The sequence below is a fragment of the Dama dama genome, chromosome 14, assembly GCF_033118175.1.
Source record: "Dama dama isolate Ldn47 chromosome 14, ASM3311817v1, whole genome shotgun sequence".
NCBI classification, from domain to species: Eukaryota; Metazoa; Chordata; class Mammalia; order Artiodactyla; family Cervidae; genus Dama; species Dama dama.
The window spans coordinates 34949668-34965081 of NC_083694.1; the positions used below are offsets into that span (position 1 = coordinate 34949668).

The 15414-nt window shown below is 34.6% G+C and overlaps 1 protein-coding gene across 1 annotated transcript in view; it reads right to left on the minus strand.

The window, feature by feature from the left end:
- Positions 1 to 15414, minus strand: part of KIFAP3 (kinesin associated protein 3) — a 138986-nt gene that overhangs the window by 72272 nt on the left and 51300 nt on the right. Inside the window, exon 10 of the mRNA XM_061160297.1 lies at positions 14167 to 14329. Coding sequence (XP_061016280.1) covers positions 14167 to 14329 — 163 coding nt within the window. The remainder of the gene's footprint in view (positions 1 to 14166; positions 14330 to 15414) is intronic.

Below are 15414 nucleotides of genomic sequence, written 5' to 3' on the forward strand. Positions count from 1 at the left end.
GCGTAACAATAAGTTTTGTGATACAATGGTTTATGGAAGATTTTTGTGCCCAGTTACTTAATTTAAAAATTGTAACAAAACTTAAATTGTAAATCTACCATTAAGCTTAATAGTTCTGTCACATTAAGACATATTCATAAAATAAGTACTCCAAAATTCAACACTTTTGACATATTTTCACTCTTTTTTACTATGTGCTGTGCTGTGCTTAGTCACTCAGTCATGCCCAACTCTGAGACCTTTTGGATTGTAACCCGCCAGACTCCTCTGTCCATGGGATTTTTTAGGCAAGAATATTGGAGTGGTTTGCCATTTCCTCCTCCAGGGGATCTTCCCATCCCAGGGATCAAACCCACATCCCCTGGGTCTTCTGCACTGCAGGCAGATTCTTCACCAGCTGAGCCATCAGGGAAGCCCTTTCTTTTTAGTATGTACAACTGTACATTTTGCCATGTGGTTTATTTTTAAAATATTTTCAATGTTTCAATTATTTTATTACCTTGTCTGGAGTATTCTTTTATCCAGAGCATACTACAACTTATTTACAATACACTACAAAACATGCATGCTTGTAGTACAAATGATAAGGTCCAAAATAAAGCCCTCAACAATGGCTGCTTTCAAGCCTATAGGCTCACATCTTTCTTAATGTGCTTTGGTCAGCTTTTACCACCTAGAAATGGAGACACCCCAGGCAATATTCACACACGGAGTATTGGAACCAGCTGGTGATAGAAGAATCCTAAGAAAAAAGGCTTCTTGATTTAATTGGGAAAACAGGAGGAAGCATAAATTTTACTGCCATTAATAACTTCAAGCAATCTTGATATGACTCTACTTCACCCTGACGGCCAGACATGTGCTTTTTGTTAAAGTGTTTGCCACATCTGACCCCTATTGTTTGCTCACTTGATCAGGTAAGAAAATGTAGGTTTATTTATAGGATAAATGAGGCCTGTTAAAATTGAGAAACAGTGTAGTAGTCCATAGGAGCTACGTACTGAAATAGATGTGTGAAATTCCATAACAGTTGTGTAACAAACAGGCCAAATAAAGTTATAAAAAAACTACTTTATGTTTCTTAAAGAAATCATCATAAAGGCAACTTAGTATTTAAAAAATGAAAAACAGTTCCTATTGGAAAACCTTCTGACCATTTTGCTTTTAATAAACAAGTCAGAAAAGGTTATTTATAAAATATTAATCTGTTTCTAAAGACAAGCTTATTTCTTCATTTTATGATACTTTGTAAATTAAGTCATATTCATATATAATGAAAAGTTAAGTAAACTTTATGAGGGAATTTCAGGAGTGTTTAGAATTTAACTTCTAAAATTTTATCTTAAGGACATATGACAGAATGGTCAAAGAAAATAACCCTTAATTTTTAAGTGATCAAAGTTTAGAGTTTAACAGTATCTACTCTGGTGATCTCCAACAATAAGGAAAATCAGACTTGTTTCAACCGGAAGAAATCAAACATTTATCACTTAACTTTTGACCTGGTCTGACTCCCTACATGCTGATAAAATCCTTCTACAGCCTTGGAAAAGGCCCTGAAACCCAGATTACCTAATTAATCCAGATCAAGATGAATCAGGTGCTATTCTTACTCTTAAAACCATTCTGGGTCTACTCACATAATGTAGAAAAATTTATATCTATTTAGAACACCCTAGAAACTAATTTATCTTCAACTGAAGAGAATATGGTCTAACATTTGGATTCGTTTTGAAATGATTCATGTGTAATTGTGAAAAAGGCATGACAAAGTGCTACTGAATCTAGGAATCCTAATTTTTCTGCCATAACCAATAAAATTAGTTTCAGCAAATTAGCATAGATTCACGACCCTCAACTGTAAAGAAATCAAAAGGAAAGAAAAGAAATGGGATGACAGCTAAAAGGTAAATGAGTGAAGAGTCAAGAAGAATCTTTATTAAGATGGATGAAATGATAGCATAATTGTATTTGATGGGAATGATCTAATAGAGAGGGAAAGTTAATAATGTGGGACAGAGGGGAACTTCTGGAGCAAGAATCTTGAGTAGGAGAGAGAATGGAATAGGGAGGGAGTATGGCTTATGGTAAGAGTAGGGGCAAGTTCGTAACAATGGGACAGAAGCAAAGTGTGGAAACAGATGCAGGCAGGAGGGTTAAGTGTGGCAACAGAAACTCATGGAAATTCTCTTCTACTGCTTCTACTTTCTCAGTGAAATAGGAAGCAAAAGAATGTAATGAGATGAGGATAAGGCGCTGGATTTAGAAGAAGGTGGAGGAATCAAATTCTCACCTAAAAGAATGGGAGAATGATTAGACAAAGGAAACAGGATAACTGCTGGGCAGCATTAAAGGCCTAGTACTGATTATCCAGATGCTAGATTACCTAGATTATCTTCATGCGGCTGTCCCTCTGAGCTCAGGGTCTTCTGTTCTCATCTTCCTAGACTGTGCCATGTATCTCCAAACCTTCATGAAGCACCAAAGAAACTGGTAAAAACGATTCTTACTAAGATGTGAGTGGATGAACACTTAGATATTCAAAGGGCAAGGCAAGAAATAAGTAAATGTCTAAATTTAAGAGAAAAGCAGGAGTATCCTATGGGAATAGGAGTGCTTGGGTCTTGCCTAGAAATCCAAATATAAGATTAAGAAAACGTATTTTGGCAAAACCAAACATGTCTTCCAGCTAGATTTAACCTGCTAATTTGGGACTCCTGACATACTGTCACTATGAGGAGTACTTGCATTTAATATGAATTAAAAGCTTTAAAAGAATGCTCTAATTCACTGGTTTTCAAACTATGTTTTGAGGATTCCCAAAGGGGATCCACAATGTCACACCATTTTATAATACTACTAATACATTATTTTCATCTTTTTACTCTCATTATTTCATAAAAGGCTACATGACATAATATATATGACATATATGACATGATTTCACAATATACTGTTGAGGGAGATATGAGAGCCAGATGTTGTCTGACTGTAAAGAGATTTGCAAAAGTAAAACTATGTCCCTCCTCTCAGAAATTTCTGGAAAAGGGTTCTTTTTCATAAAAATACTTATGTTAACATATAGCAGGTTATTTTAAAATAAATATGTAACATTTTGTTTTATTTTTGAATATAATAAATATCCATAAACATAACTCCACATAAACCAAAAATAGTGGGGGTCCTTAATTATTTTTAAGAGTATAAAAATGTCCTGAGACCAAAAGTTTGAAATTTGATGCTCTAACCATTGAATTCCAGCAATCTCCTAATAATAAGGAACTTACAAAATAGCAGAGAAAGTGTGGAAAGTGGTGACTGCCTGTAATTTAAAGGTAGCTACGTAATCTGCCTAATCATTAGGTTGGTTGTGCTTATTCTATTTTTATTTTAACACATGCAAAAATTCATGTTTATAACATAAGACTTGTATTTTTTGTAAAGTTTATTCCATTGAGTTAAAATGCCTTTGAAAATCAAGTCAAAACTGAAAGACTGACATGAAAATGCAGAACACTACTCAATTTAAAATACACATCAATGTCATTCACAAAAGGCGAAAAACAGTGTAAGTAAACTTAAAACTGTCCCAAAGAGTTCATTAGTGAACTGTGGCAGTCTCTTAATGAAATCATTAAGCATGCACTCTGTAATACACTGCTTCTGTGATATTTAAGCTTTATGCATGAAGCAATGTCACGATGAACTAGGCTCTTCTAGAGAATACATTTCAGTTGTATTTTTATGCTTGCTTCTATGCTAACACCATCCCCAAGCACATTAAACAATACTCAGTGTATGAAGCAGCAAAACTATGACACCTCTCAGGAGGTACAAAAACATTATTTGCCTGGTGCATCTGACAAAAAGCTATTAAAATTTAGCTTTTCAAGTTACTTTTGAAACACTATCAGTGCATTCTCTAGGGAACTGAAGAATACACTATGACAAGGAATTTCCTTGCCATTTCCCAACCCAGGATATTATGACATAAGGAAGCACTCTTGAGACATATCAATGTCAAATGGTTTAAGGACTTATGACAAGGGAATTTTTCTTTTAATGATATGATTCCTAGATGAGACAAAAATCTTTAAACACTTTATAAAACTTAACTCAATATCATAAGAAACTCGAACAAACTGTCTAACAATTATATAAATAAAGCTAAACTTTGTAGGTCTAATTCAGTTTGCATATAATTACAATTGATGAAACCATCGGCTATGATAGGTCTCCCAGATGGTAATGTAGTTACTAAGCATAAGAAACTATGTCAAGTACAGGGATTAATAGAGCTGAAAAGATTATAAATTGATACTGAACTAAATAGAGATAAATATAAGATCCTTATGAAATATTAAGATATCAAAAAGTCAAATAAGTGAATAATTTTGGTGGTATTTAGGCAAATAAAACAAAGGAACTTAGATATAAATTTTTACAATCTTTGGATACTAGGTTTTCCAAGGACCCAAATAAAAGTTTTGAAATATTTTGCGAGATAATGCCTTCTTTCTCTATGCCTAGGAAAAGATCAAAACTATTCAAGAAAATAGATTTCAGGATAAATCAACAAACAACAATTTAAATGATAATTTCTAAAATTCCCTATCAACCCCTTTATATGTCCCTGATGTCAAAGGAAAAAGCTAAATTCAAAATTTCTAAAAAAAAAATACTCATGTGATAAATCAGTACTAATAAAATTTTTGGTTTTATTAAGAGCCTCACATGTCAAAAGAGCTGACCTATAGCACAATTTCTCCTTAACCTTTAATAGTTATTCAAATCACAAAACCTTCCACAAGTAGATATTTTTTTCCAGTTATTCAGCAATTCTCACAACAGCAGGGGTCGCAATGTACTAGTTAAATGTTTCAGGATCCAAAGGAAAGGGATTAAATGTTCATATAGTGCAGCTTTATTAGAGCCTGAAAGATTAATGATTCATTATTCTCTAGTTAAAATAATCTATTATCAATCATACGAACATTTTTCAGTTATGGGGTCCCCAAATAATAATAAATAAACCTACTTAAAATCATAGCATTTCCAGTTGAAACAGCATCCTTTAAAAATCACTTCTGAAAAGTTCTACCAGATGTACAACTTTACAAAAGTGCTTTTGCATTTTGCCTCCTTAAAAAATTAAGTAATTTCTATATATAATGTTAAATTCAGTCATTTGTCAACTTGAACATATACTGAATAAAGAATTTATTTCTAATGAAGAAAGCAAACTGACCAGTCATATTATATTATATAGTAAATGCTCTTTCTTTCTTGATAACTACAGTGAAGAAAATGTAACTCAAGTTCTTCAAATACTTGATTTACAGAAAGTTTTTTCCTCTTTCCAAAAAAATTTCAGTTCCATGGAATCATTCCAAGTGCCAGCCAAGAGTAACCTAGAATAATGTAGATTATCTACTAATGTGTTAACTTTTAATTAACACATTAAAAATCCAAGAGACTGATATTTCTGAAGATTTGAAGGGAAAGAAGTATAATCACTTTCCCTAGTTCAGCTGTCTAACTGAACATCGAATCAGAGGACATAAAATCAATGATTAAGTCATAAGTAGAATTTAAAAAGAATAAAAAATAGAAAATATACCACACTGCACATAGAAATGGTAAATACTGCTTCATGAATATTTACAAATTACATATTAAACAAAATGTGTAATATTTATTGCAAAACAATGTATATTAATATACACACATATATACATACAAACATATACATACATGCATATGTGAGTACTGGGTTGCAATGTAAAGTATGATACTATAGTTTGGGATAAAAGATATTTGAAAGGCACTGCTCTAGATGAATTATTTCTTATGTCTTTAAAATCTGTGCTCTCTATAATGCCAACTTCTATTTATACATAGTAGTAGTGGCCAAAAATCTTGAAAACTCAATTGAGAAGTTTATTTTATTGTATTAGGAGTTAATGATTTAATTTTTCACACATATAACATATACATTAACAAATGTAAAAATTACCATTCTATTAATCACTTATCAGGAAATCATTCTGTCTACACTACATATAATTTCTTTGAACACAGCAAAGAGCACGATCAAACAAAATGGGTTTTTTTACAGTTAAAAGAAATTTTACAAAGTCTATGCAATAAATGTTACTAGGAAGAGAACCATTTGGGCACTCATTTGGAATTCAGTTTTAACAAAATATAAATTTCAAGTAAGTTTAGTTGTTGGTTTCCAAGACGAAAGGAGATTAGAAATATATCATTAGAGGAAAGAAAATTGCTGCCATGGAATTGCTGTTGGTACAGAAGAAATGAGAACGGACAGCCAAGGACAAGAGAGGAAAACAGAAAAACTGTATATAAAATTTAAGAATACATGGCATTCTGGGGTCATTTAGCAAGGGGGAATACTTGAGCTGTTAATATTTATAGCCCTGTGTAATAAATTATCTTCAGAATTATAAATTTTAGTCAATGATAACAAAAACAGTAGGGAATACTTTTATACAGCACTTGAGCCCAGGCACTCTGGCTCCAAAGCCCATGGTTTTAACCACTACATTATACTGCTTCTCAATAAAAGTTTAAATTACATTTATGTATTAAAGTAAATTTAAGGAAATATTTAAGAAAAGAATGATGTAATCAAATTTTCAATACAAAAGGATTACATACTTTTAATGGTATAAGCCTGAAAAACAAACATCAATAAAGACCCATTTCAGGATATCAATTATTTGTGTTCTATGTACTTTTACAGTAATTTCACATATAATATTGCTAATATTCACTAATATTTACTGTACTATATCATTTAACCTTCCCTATTATATACCATTATTCTCTACAAACTGGAGATGAGAAAACTGACATATGGGTTAACTGATTCGTACAATATCACATAGCTGGTAACTGATGAAACTAACACTCAAAGTCATGTAGTCTGGCTCCAGAATTCTAGCTTTTATTCTGTGTGCTCCGAGCTACTGTAGCTGCCGCTGCTGCTGCTACTGTAGTTGCTAGGTGCGCTATATGCGGTAATATGTGCAATAATGTCACAGGATGTACTTTCAAGAGATTCTGGCAATCCTGGAAACCCAGCTAAAATTCAGGAAAATTTAAAAGTGTCTTTCAGGATCATTAGGCTACTTGCTCACCAGCGATCCAGTTCTAATCCTTTCAAGCATTTGCCCACCCCCTTAAAGTTCTATATGGCTATGTGATTTGCTTTATCAATGGAAATGTGAACAAAAATGACATTTTACCTCAAAATTGAAGCTTTTAAGTTTGCAATTTTCCATTTTCTCTGTTCTCCCTTCTCTGGTGCCATGGTGACCTGGAGGCTCTGTCAATTTGGGTCCTTGACTGATGCTAACTAACATGGACCACCACTTTCAACTTCCTTATAGTGGATATTAAACATGAGCAAAAAATAAAACTTTTTTCTATTTCAAGTTACTGAGAGCTTAGAGTTATTTATTAATAATCATAGTCTTGTCCTCCTAACTAATACATTTAATAAATGGGTTGTTTTTCTGGGAAATGATGGATAAAAGGGCTGTTTTGGGGACTTAATAAAATAGAAACAATTCTAAAATTTACAAAAGCGTTCTATTAAAAAAATTCATATTGAATCAGTTACTTGGAATTTGGAACACTTTTTTCCCCATAGGCTCAACTATATAAGCTTATTTAGCCTACAATTTAAATGAAAAAGAATTGAAAATAACAGTGTCATTAAATAATTAAATAAAAAGCATGTGAAACAGTTGTTGGGTATTCCGAACACCTGTAGTTATTTTGAAGCATTTTATAGACTATAAGTTGGAAGGCACTGTTATCTAGTATATTTTAATTTCTCTTTAATATGTACATTTTCTCCCTTTCCTTGATCCTGGAACATCAGAAGATATTCTCTTTCTTTACTACACATGATTGCCATTGCTTCTATGGCTTGTAAGTGGAATGTAAAGGAGGAACTAAAGAAAGTTAACAAGCAAAAAACATGAACATTTGAGAAAAAGAAAAGAAATTGCTTCTACTCAAATTTAATGACTTGTGAATAATGAAAGAGAAAAAAAGCAGAAAAAAGAGTATGACTAAATAGGAATGATTTTAGAGCCTATTTAGTAGTTCTCAGATAGATGAAAAGTTTTCATTGAGTTTATAAATAAATATTGTTTCTTCACATGGCAAAAGAGCCAAGCTGTAACCAACTTCCTCTTTGCTTTTAATAATTATTCAAATCACAATATCTTTTCATAGTATTTTTCAACTTATTCTACAAGAAAAATTTTGTGTATATTTTTATGAGGAATGCTTTTTAGCCATATTCTTCTACTTACCCAGAAAGATAAGCCAAGAAGTTACTAAGGCAAGGTAACTGTAAACATCTCAACAGAATTATTTTGCTTTCAATCAGTTTTTACAGCTTAGCCAAAAACAGAGGGGGAAGCTTTTAAGATCATCAATTTCTAGCTATGTAATGTAAGGTTAGAATAATACTAGCTCTTCACTTTCCCTAGCGTAGCAAAATCCGATGCCCTAGGAATTAACAATATTTCAAAGAAAATAATGAAGCAACACTTTGAAAGAACGAGTGAAAGGAAGTAAGTTTTCAGTTGCTCTTCCTTTTCATTTTCTTCATTTCTCTACTTCATGACGATTCCAAGAACTTCACTGCTTCTCAGTAACAGTCTAAACTACATGTTTTTTATGTATCTGTTGAATCATATTTCTCTGACTGTTATATCTCATTTGGTGGTGTCCTTTGTCCAGTTTTATTCATCTAATGGACAAGTTTTCCTTTTTTAATCTTGTACCTCTCCTGAACGCTAGACCTTTTTCTATCTGCTCATCAAACATCTTTGTCAAAGATATCTTTAACACATCTGAAATTAAATCTATCACTGATGCCCTCAAATTACTTCTTTTATACTTCTCTATTTCTGTTCCTAGCAGTAACATTCTAACAGTCATTGAGTGTTTATGAATAGTTAATCATTATCCATATCCAAACAGCAGCCATGTCACATTAAGTTTACCTATGATATGTCTGAGCTATTTCAAACCCTAAAATATGATGCTGTTTAAATGCTATATTCAATATGCCAGCAGATTTGGAAAACCCAGCAGTGGACACAGGACTGGAAAAGGTCGGCTTTCATTCAATCCCAAAGAAGGGTAATGTCAAAGCATGTTCTAACTACCACACAACTGCACTTATTTCACATATTAGCAAAGCAAAGCTCAAATTCCTTCAAGCCAGGCTCAACAGTATGTGAACAAAGGACTTCCAGATGTACAAGCTGGATTTAGAAAAGGCACAGGAAGCACAGATCAAATTGCCAATACCTGCTGGATCATAGAAAAAGCAAGAGAATTATAGAAAAATATCTACTTCTGTTTCATTGACTACACTAATGCCTTCAACTGTGTGGATCACAACAAACTGTGGAAAATTCTTCAAGAGATAGGAATACCAGACCACCTTACCTGCCTCCTGAGAAACCTACATGCAGGTCAAGAATATCAGTCAGAAGTGGACATGGAACAACGAACAGGTTCAAAACAGGGAAAGGAGTAAGTCAAGACTGTATAGTGTCACCCCGCTTATTTAACTTCTATGCAGAGTTCTATTAACTTCTGTTCAGCGGCTCAGTCATGTCTGACTCTGAGAGCCCACGGACTGCCTCACACCAGGCTTCCCTATCCTTCACCATCTCCTGGAGCTTGCTCAAACTCATGTCAATTGAGTCAGTGATGCCATCCAATTATCTCGTCCTCTGTCGTCCCCTTCTCCTCCTGCCTTCAATCTTTCCTAGCATCAGGGTCTTTTCTAATGAGTCGGCTCTTTGCATCAGGTGGCCAAAGTATTGGAACTTCAGCTTCAGCATCAGTCCTTCTAATGAATATTCAGGGTTGACTTCCTTCAGGATTGACTGGTTTGATCTCCTTGCAGTCCAAGGGACTCTCAAGAGTCTTCTCCAACACCACAGATCAAAAGCATCAATTCTTCAGCATTCAGGCTTTTTTTTATGGTCCAACTCTCCCATCCATACATGACTCCTGGGAAAACCATAGCTTTGACTATATGGACCTTTGTTGGCAAAGTAATGTCTCTGTTTTTCAATCCGCTGTCTAGACTTGTCATAGCTTTTCTTCCAAGAAACAAGCGTCTTTTAATTTCGTGGCTGCAGTCACCATCTGCTGTGATTCTAGAGCTAAAGAAAATAGTCTATCACTGTTTCCCCATTTATTTGCCATGAAGTGACGGAACCGGATGCCAAGATCTTTGTTTTTTGAATGATGAGTTTTAAGGTACCTTTTCCATTCTCCACTTTCACCTCATCACCTTCATTTTCTGCCTTAAGGGTGGTGTCATCTGCACATCTGAGGTTGTTGATACTTCTCAATTGTCTTGATTCCAGCTTGTGCTTCATCCAGCCTGGCATTTTGTAACATGTACTCTACATATTGAAAAAGCTGGTTTAAAACTCAACATTCAAAAAACTAAGATCTCGGCATCAAGTCCCAACACTTCATGGCAAATGGATGGGGAAACAATGGAAACAGTGACAGAGTTTTTCTCGGGCTCCAAAATCACTGCAGATGGTGACTGCAGCCATGAAATTATAAGATGCTTACTCCTTGGAAGAAAAAGTATGACAAACCTTGACAGCATATTAAGAAACAGAGATATTACTTTGCTAACAAAGATCTTTAGAGTCAAAGCTATGGTTTTTCCAGTAGTTATGTGTGGATGTGATAGTCGAACCATAAAGAAGGTTGAGCGCCAAAGAACTGATGCTTTTGAAGAAGACTCCTGAGAATCCCTTGGACTGCAACGAGATCAAACCAGTCAATCCTAAAGTAAGTCAACCCTGAATATTCATTGGTAGGACTGATGCTGAAGTTCCAATACTTTGGCCACCTGTTGTGAAGAGCCAATTCATTAGAAAAGACCCTGATGCTGTGAAAGATTGAAGGCAGGAGGAGAAGGGGACGACAGAGGACGAGATAATTGGATGGCATCACTGACTCAATGGACATGAGTGAGCAAGCTCCAGGAGATGGTGAAGGATAGGGAAGCCTGGTGTGCTGCAGTCCAGGGGGGTTGCAAAGAGTAGGATGTGACTGAGTGACTGAATGATGAACAATGACGCTATGTCTCTTTACCCTTTCCTTTTGCCTCATACCTGACATATCACCTCTTCCCTAATCGAGGCTTTCCTCACTTGTCCTGCTACCACAACAGGCTATTGTTCTCATCTTTAGACTCTAGTTTTTGTGTACCTAATAGAATGATGCCAGATTATTTTCCCTAGGGCAATACTCTGATTACGACCCAACTAGCTCAAAATCCTGTAATTATTACTATCATCAACTATATTAAGTATAACTCTTAGCACAGCCTTAAGCTTCATACCACCACATAAATGTATATGAACCCATTTTTTCAAACTTATCTCCCACTATATACTGAGTTATTGTTTCTCATATTTATCTGGCACCATCTATGCCTTAGGTAATACTGACCACTTTATCTGAAATTCTTTCTACAGCCTCTATTCTTCCTTCCTTTGTAAATATCATCTTGTTAAAGAGATAAGTCTATCAATATCTGTCTCAAACGGCACTTTGTAATGAAGTAACAATATGGACGCATTCTTTCTTTTAAATTTCAAAATGTCTATAGATTGAAAAATATTTTCTACAGTGTTTAGCATTATGCTCTGCCCTAGTAGATTAGCAACATTTTAATGACTTAAACTGAATAAACATGCATATCACAGGGAAGTAAAAATAATCTACCCTGTTTGTTAACAATGATTTAATATCTGTAAGAAGGAAACTTGTGCTTACAGAAAGGTAAGTCAGCAACACTTACAGAATGTCCACTTAATATTAAATGATAACAATGATGATGTTGGTAATAAAATGATTATAGCTAATATTTATTAAGAAAATATTATGTGTCAGGTACCATTCTAAGCACCTTGCATGCAATAGCTCATTTAATCTTCAAAATAAGTTTAAATTGGTTATAATTATTATCCTCATTTTAGAGATGAGGAAACTAAATCAGAGTTTGGGTAACCTGCCCAATGTAATATTATTAAAAAGTAAAAAAAGTAACAATTCTAATAAGACAGTCTGACTCCAGAAATGAGCTCCAGGAGAGATTAAAGAAATATTTTTTGTATTGAATATCTTATATATGCCAAAATTTACTACTTGTTAATAAAATATGCAGGAGGAGAAGGGGACGAGAGAGGATGAGATGGCTGGATGGCGTCACAGACTCGATAGGCATGAGTTTGAGTGAACTCTGGGAGTTTGTGATGGACACGGAGGCCCGGCATGCTGCGATTCATGGGGTCGCAAAGAGTCGGACATGACTGAGTGACTGAACTGAACTGAACTGAATAAAATATGAAATGAAAATCCTATGAGTAATTTCCCAAAAATCTCATTTAAATCATTTTTTTCCTAGAAGTAAGTTGACTTGATACTGAACAAGCCAAACAGACAATGAATTATCTCAGGACAAAGGACTGTAATTTATTCATCTTCATACATTAAGAATCTAACCTGATATTTGATACATAATTCTGCTGAATTTATGATAAAAAAGGATCATATAAATTAAATTTGAGTCCCACCCATTTTACTTTTAAAGTTTTGCTGTTTCCTCACTAAATAGTAGTATTGCTTTGGTTCCCCATAAGCAGTTTCTGAAAATGCTCTTCAATAAGAGTTTCTTCTAAAATGCATAATCAAAGCTCTGTGCAATATTTGTGGAATGGCCAATGGATCAAATGTTCTTTGACTAACAGACTAAAAGTTTTCCTTTTCTGAGAAAAAGAAAGTAAGAAATAAATTTCCTTAAAACTTTTTTTTCAAAGGGACTTGGAGAACTGAGATTTTAAATTATAGTGTTCCCTATCTACTTAATCATAGTCGACTTAATATAACTATACACAGTAGCTTATTATAGTAGATAATAAATCCAACTTTGGCAGCAGATATACCTGAGTTTGAATTTGGGCTTTGTCTTTTATCCACTGTAAATGGAAATAAATGGATATAAATGGATATAAATGTAAATCCTCAGATGAGGGTTCCACAAGATAATATATAAAGCACAAAGCAAAATAGCTGGCAGAGTACACATTCAATAAATTTTACTTCAAGTGTTGTAAAAAAATAATGATGAAGCCAATGAGAAAGTAGATTCACAGATTTTAGACAACTAAGAATAAACTTAATTTTAAATCATTCCATCTATTCCACCACTTAAAAATATTTGAATATATGGAGAAAGCTACAAATGAAACTGCAGTGCTAAACAAAGAAACGGTTAGAAAAGCCGAGAAAAATCTGCTTTCTAGTTAAGAGAGGCAGTGGCATTCCAGGTGGAGGAAAAAGGCAGGTGGACAGGCACTTAGGCATAAGAGAACTTTTGAGAGAATGGTAAGGAGATCAGTATGGACAAGGTATAAAGCATATGCTGGGGAGGAGCAGGTGCCTATAAAGACAGACACTTAATAGACCAAAAAGGGTTTTGAAATACTCTGCTAAGAAGCATTCTGTACTAAGAGGTTTTATGTATAAGAAGCATTATGTCTGAGCACAAAAGCATTAACTCTTGAATCCACCTTTGCTATATAGGTATCTTGCTAAAAGCTAAAAGAAAATGATGTATGAATGGAATCCTCTAATATAACATTTTCTAACTAACACTATATAAAAATGACCTTTTCTACTTAATGACAAAAAGGCTCCATAAAGGCTTGTGTATTGGTAATGAGTATTTTAAAGGTATGGCAAAATATAAGAACTCAAAGAGTATCTACTTTAAAAAAATGCTGAAGAGAGGGTAATTTTTCCTTCTTGCTCCCATGGTAGTATATTTTCACTTTGGCTTCACTTTCACAGGGGTAAATGAAGTCAAACAGCTAAAAGTTCCTATTTCATTTCATTCTATACCACCATGGAAATCCTAGCACAGTCATTTTTCATTCATTCTTAATAATTAAGTACCTAATCAAAGAACATACACAGAACAATTTTTTCAGCAGACTTTTCAAGACAGACTTAAATTTTCCAGTGATGTTGGAAATTCTAAGCAGCACTATCAATTTTTAAAAAGCATACCTAAGAGTGCAGTGAGTTTGGGAAGCAGTCCAACTTGTACCATCTTATTCCTCAGTCCTGTGTCAAAGGACAGGTTTAGTAGAAGTCGGAGGGTGATATTTAGCAGATCTTCATGCTCACAAGGTATCATTTTTACCAGTTTTTCAACAATATCCATTTCCACCTATAGAAAATAATAATACAAATGCAGTCTCTATTATACAATAAGACAAAAAAGATTACAAAGAATTATCTTTTCATTATTTTCACCCTCATGAATATGTATAAGTAATATGGGTTTATTACTCTCATTTTAATCTGTAAACTTCTCTGAAACCAAACTTCTGAGGAGAAAATATATATTTCCAGTTCATCCCTTCCTTCTCTTATTTCATAGCATCAACTGGAAGACAAATTACTTTGGGTTCTTGAAAGCACATTATGAACTCCACCTACTAAGTGCCAGAACCTGTCCTAGATTAAACAAGATTCTGTCTTGGCTTTTAAGGATTCCAGTCTAAAAACAGAGCAGAGACATGAAACAAATAATTAAAATGCAATGTGATAAATGTGGAATGCACCAAGTACTCTAGAAACAATGTGGAAGGAACTACAAGCTACCTAGCAAAGACTAAATTTGAAACCAAGGTTTAAACAATGTATAATAATTTGCCCTCTGGTAAATACATTGATAGGGTTTTCCCAGTAGCTCTGTGATAAAGAACCTGACTGCCAAGCAGGAGATGCGAGTTTGATACCTGGGTCAGGCAGATCCCCTGGAGAAGGAAACGGCAACCCACTCCACATTCTTGCCTGGTAAATCTTATGGACAGAGGAGCCTAGTGGGGTTACAGTCCCTGGGGTCGCAAAAGAGTTGGACAGGACTTAGCGGCAAACAGCAATAACAAAGACAATGATAATCTGTGTATCTGTGTGCTGAGTTGTCTTCTACTCTTTATGACCCCATGGACTGCAGCCCACCAGGCTCCAATACTTTGGCCACCTGATGCGAAGAGCTGATTCACTTGAAAAGACCCTGATGCTGGGAAAGATTGAAGGCGAGAGGAGAAGGGGACGACAGAGGATGAGATGGTTGGATGGCATCACTGACTCAATGGACATGAGTTTGAGTAAACTCCAGGAGTTGGTGATGGACAGGGAGGCCTGGTGTGCTGCAGTCCATGGGGTAGCAAAGAGTCGGACATGACTGAGCGACTGAAGTAACTGAAAGCATCTATTTATACCATCCTTCCCATATCTCTAGTGAAA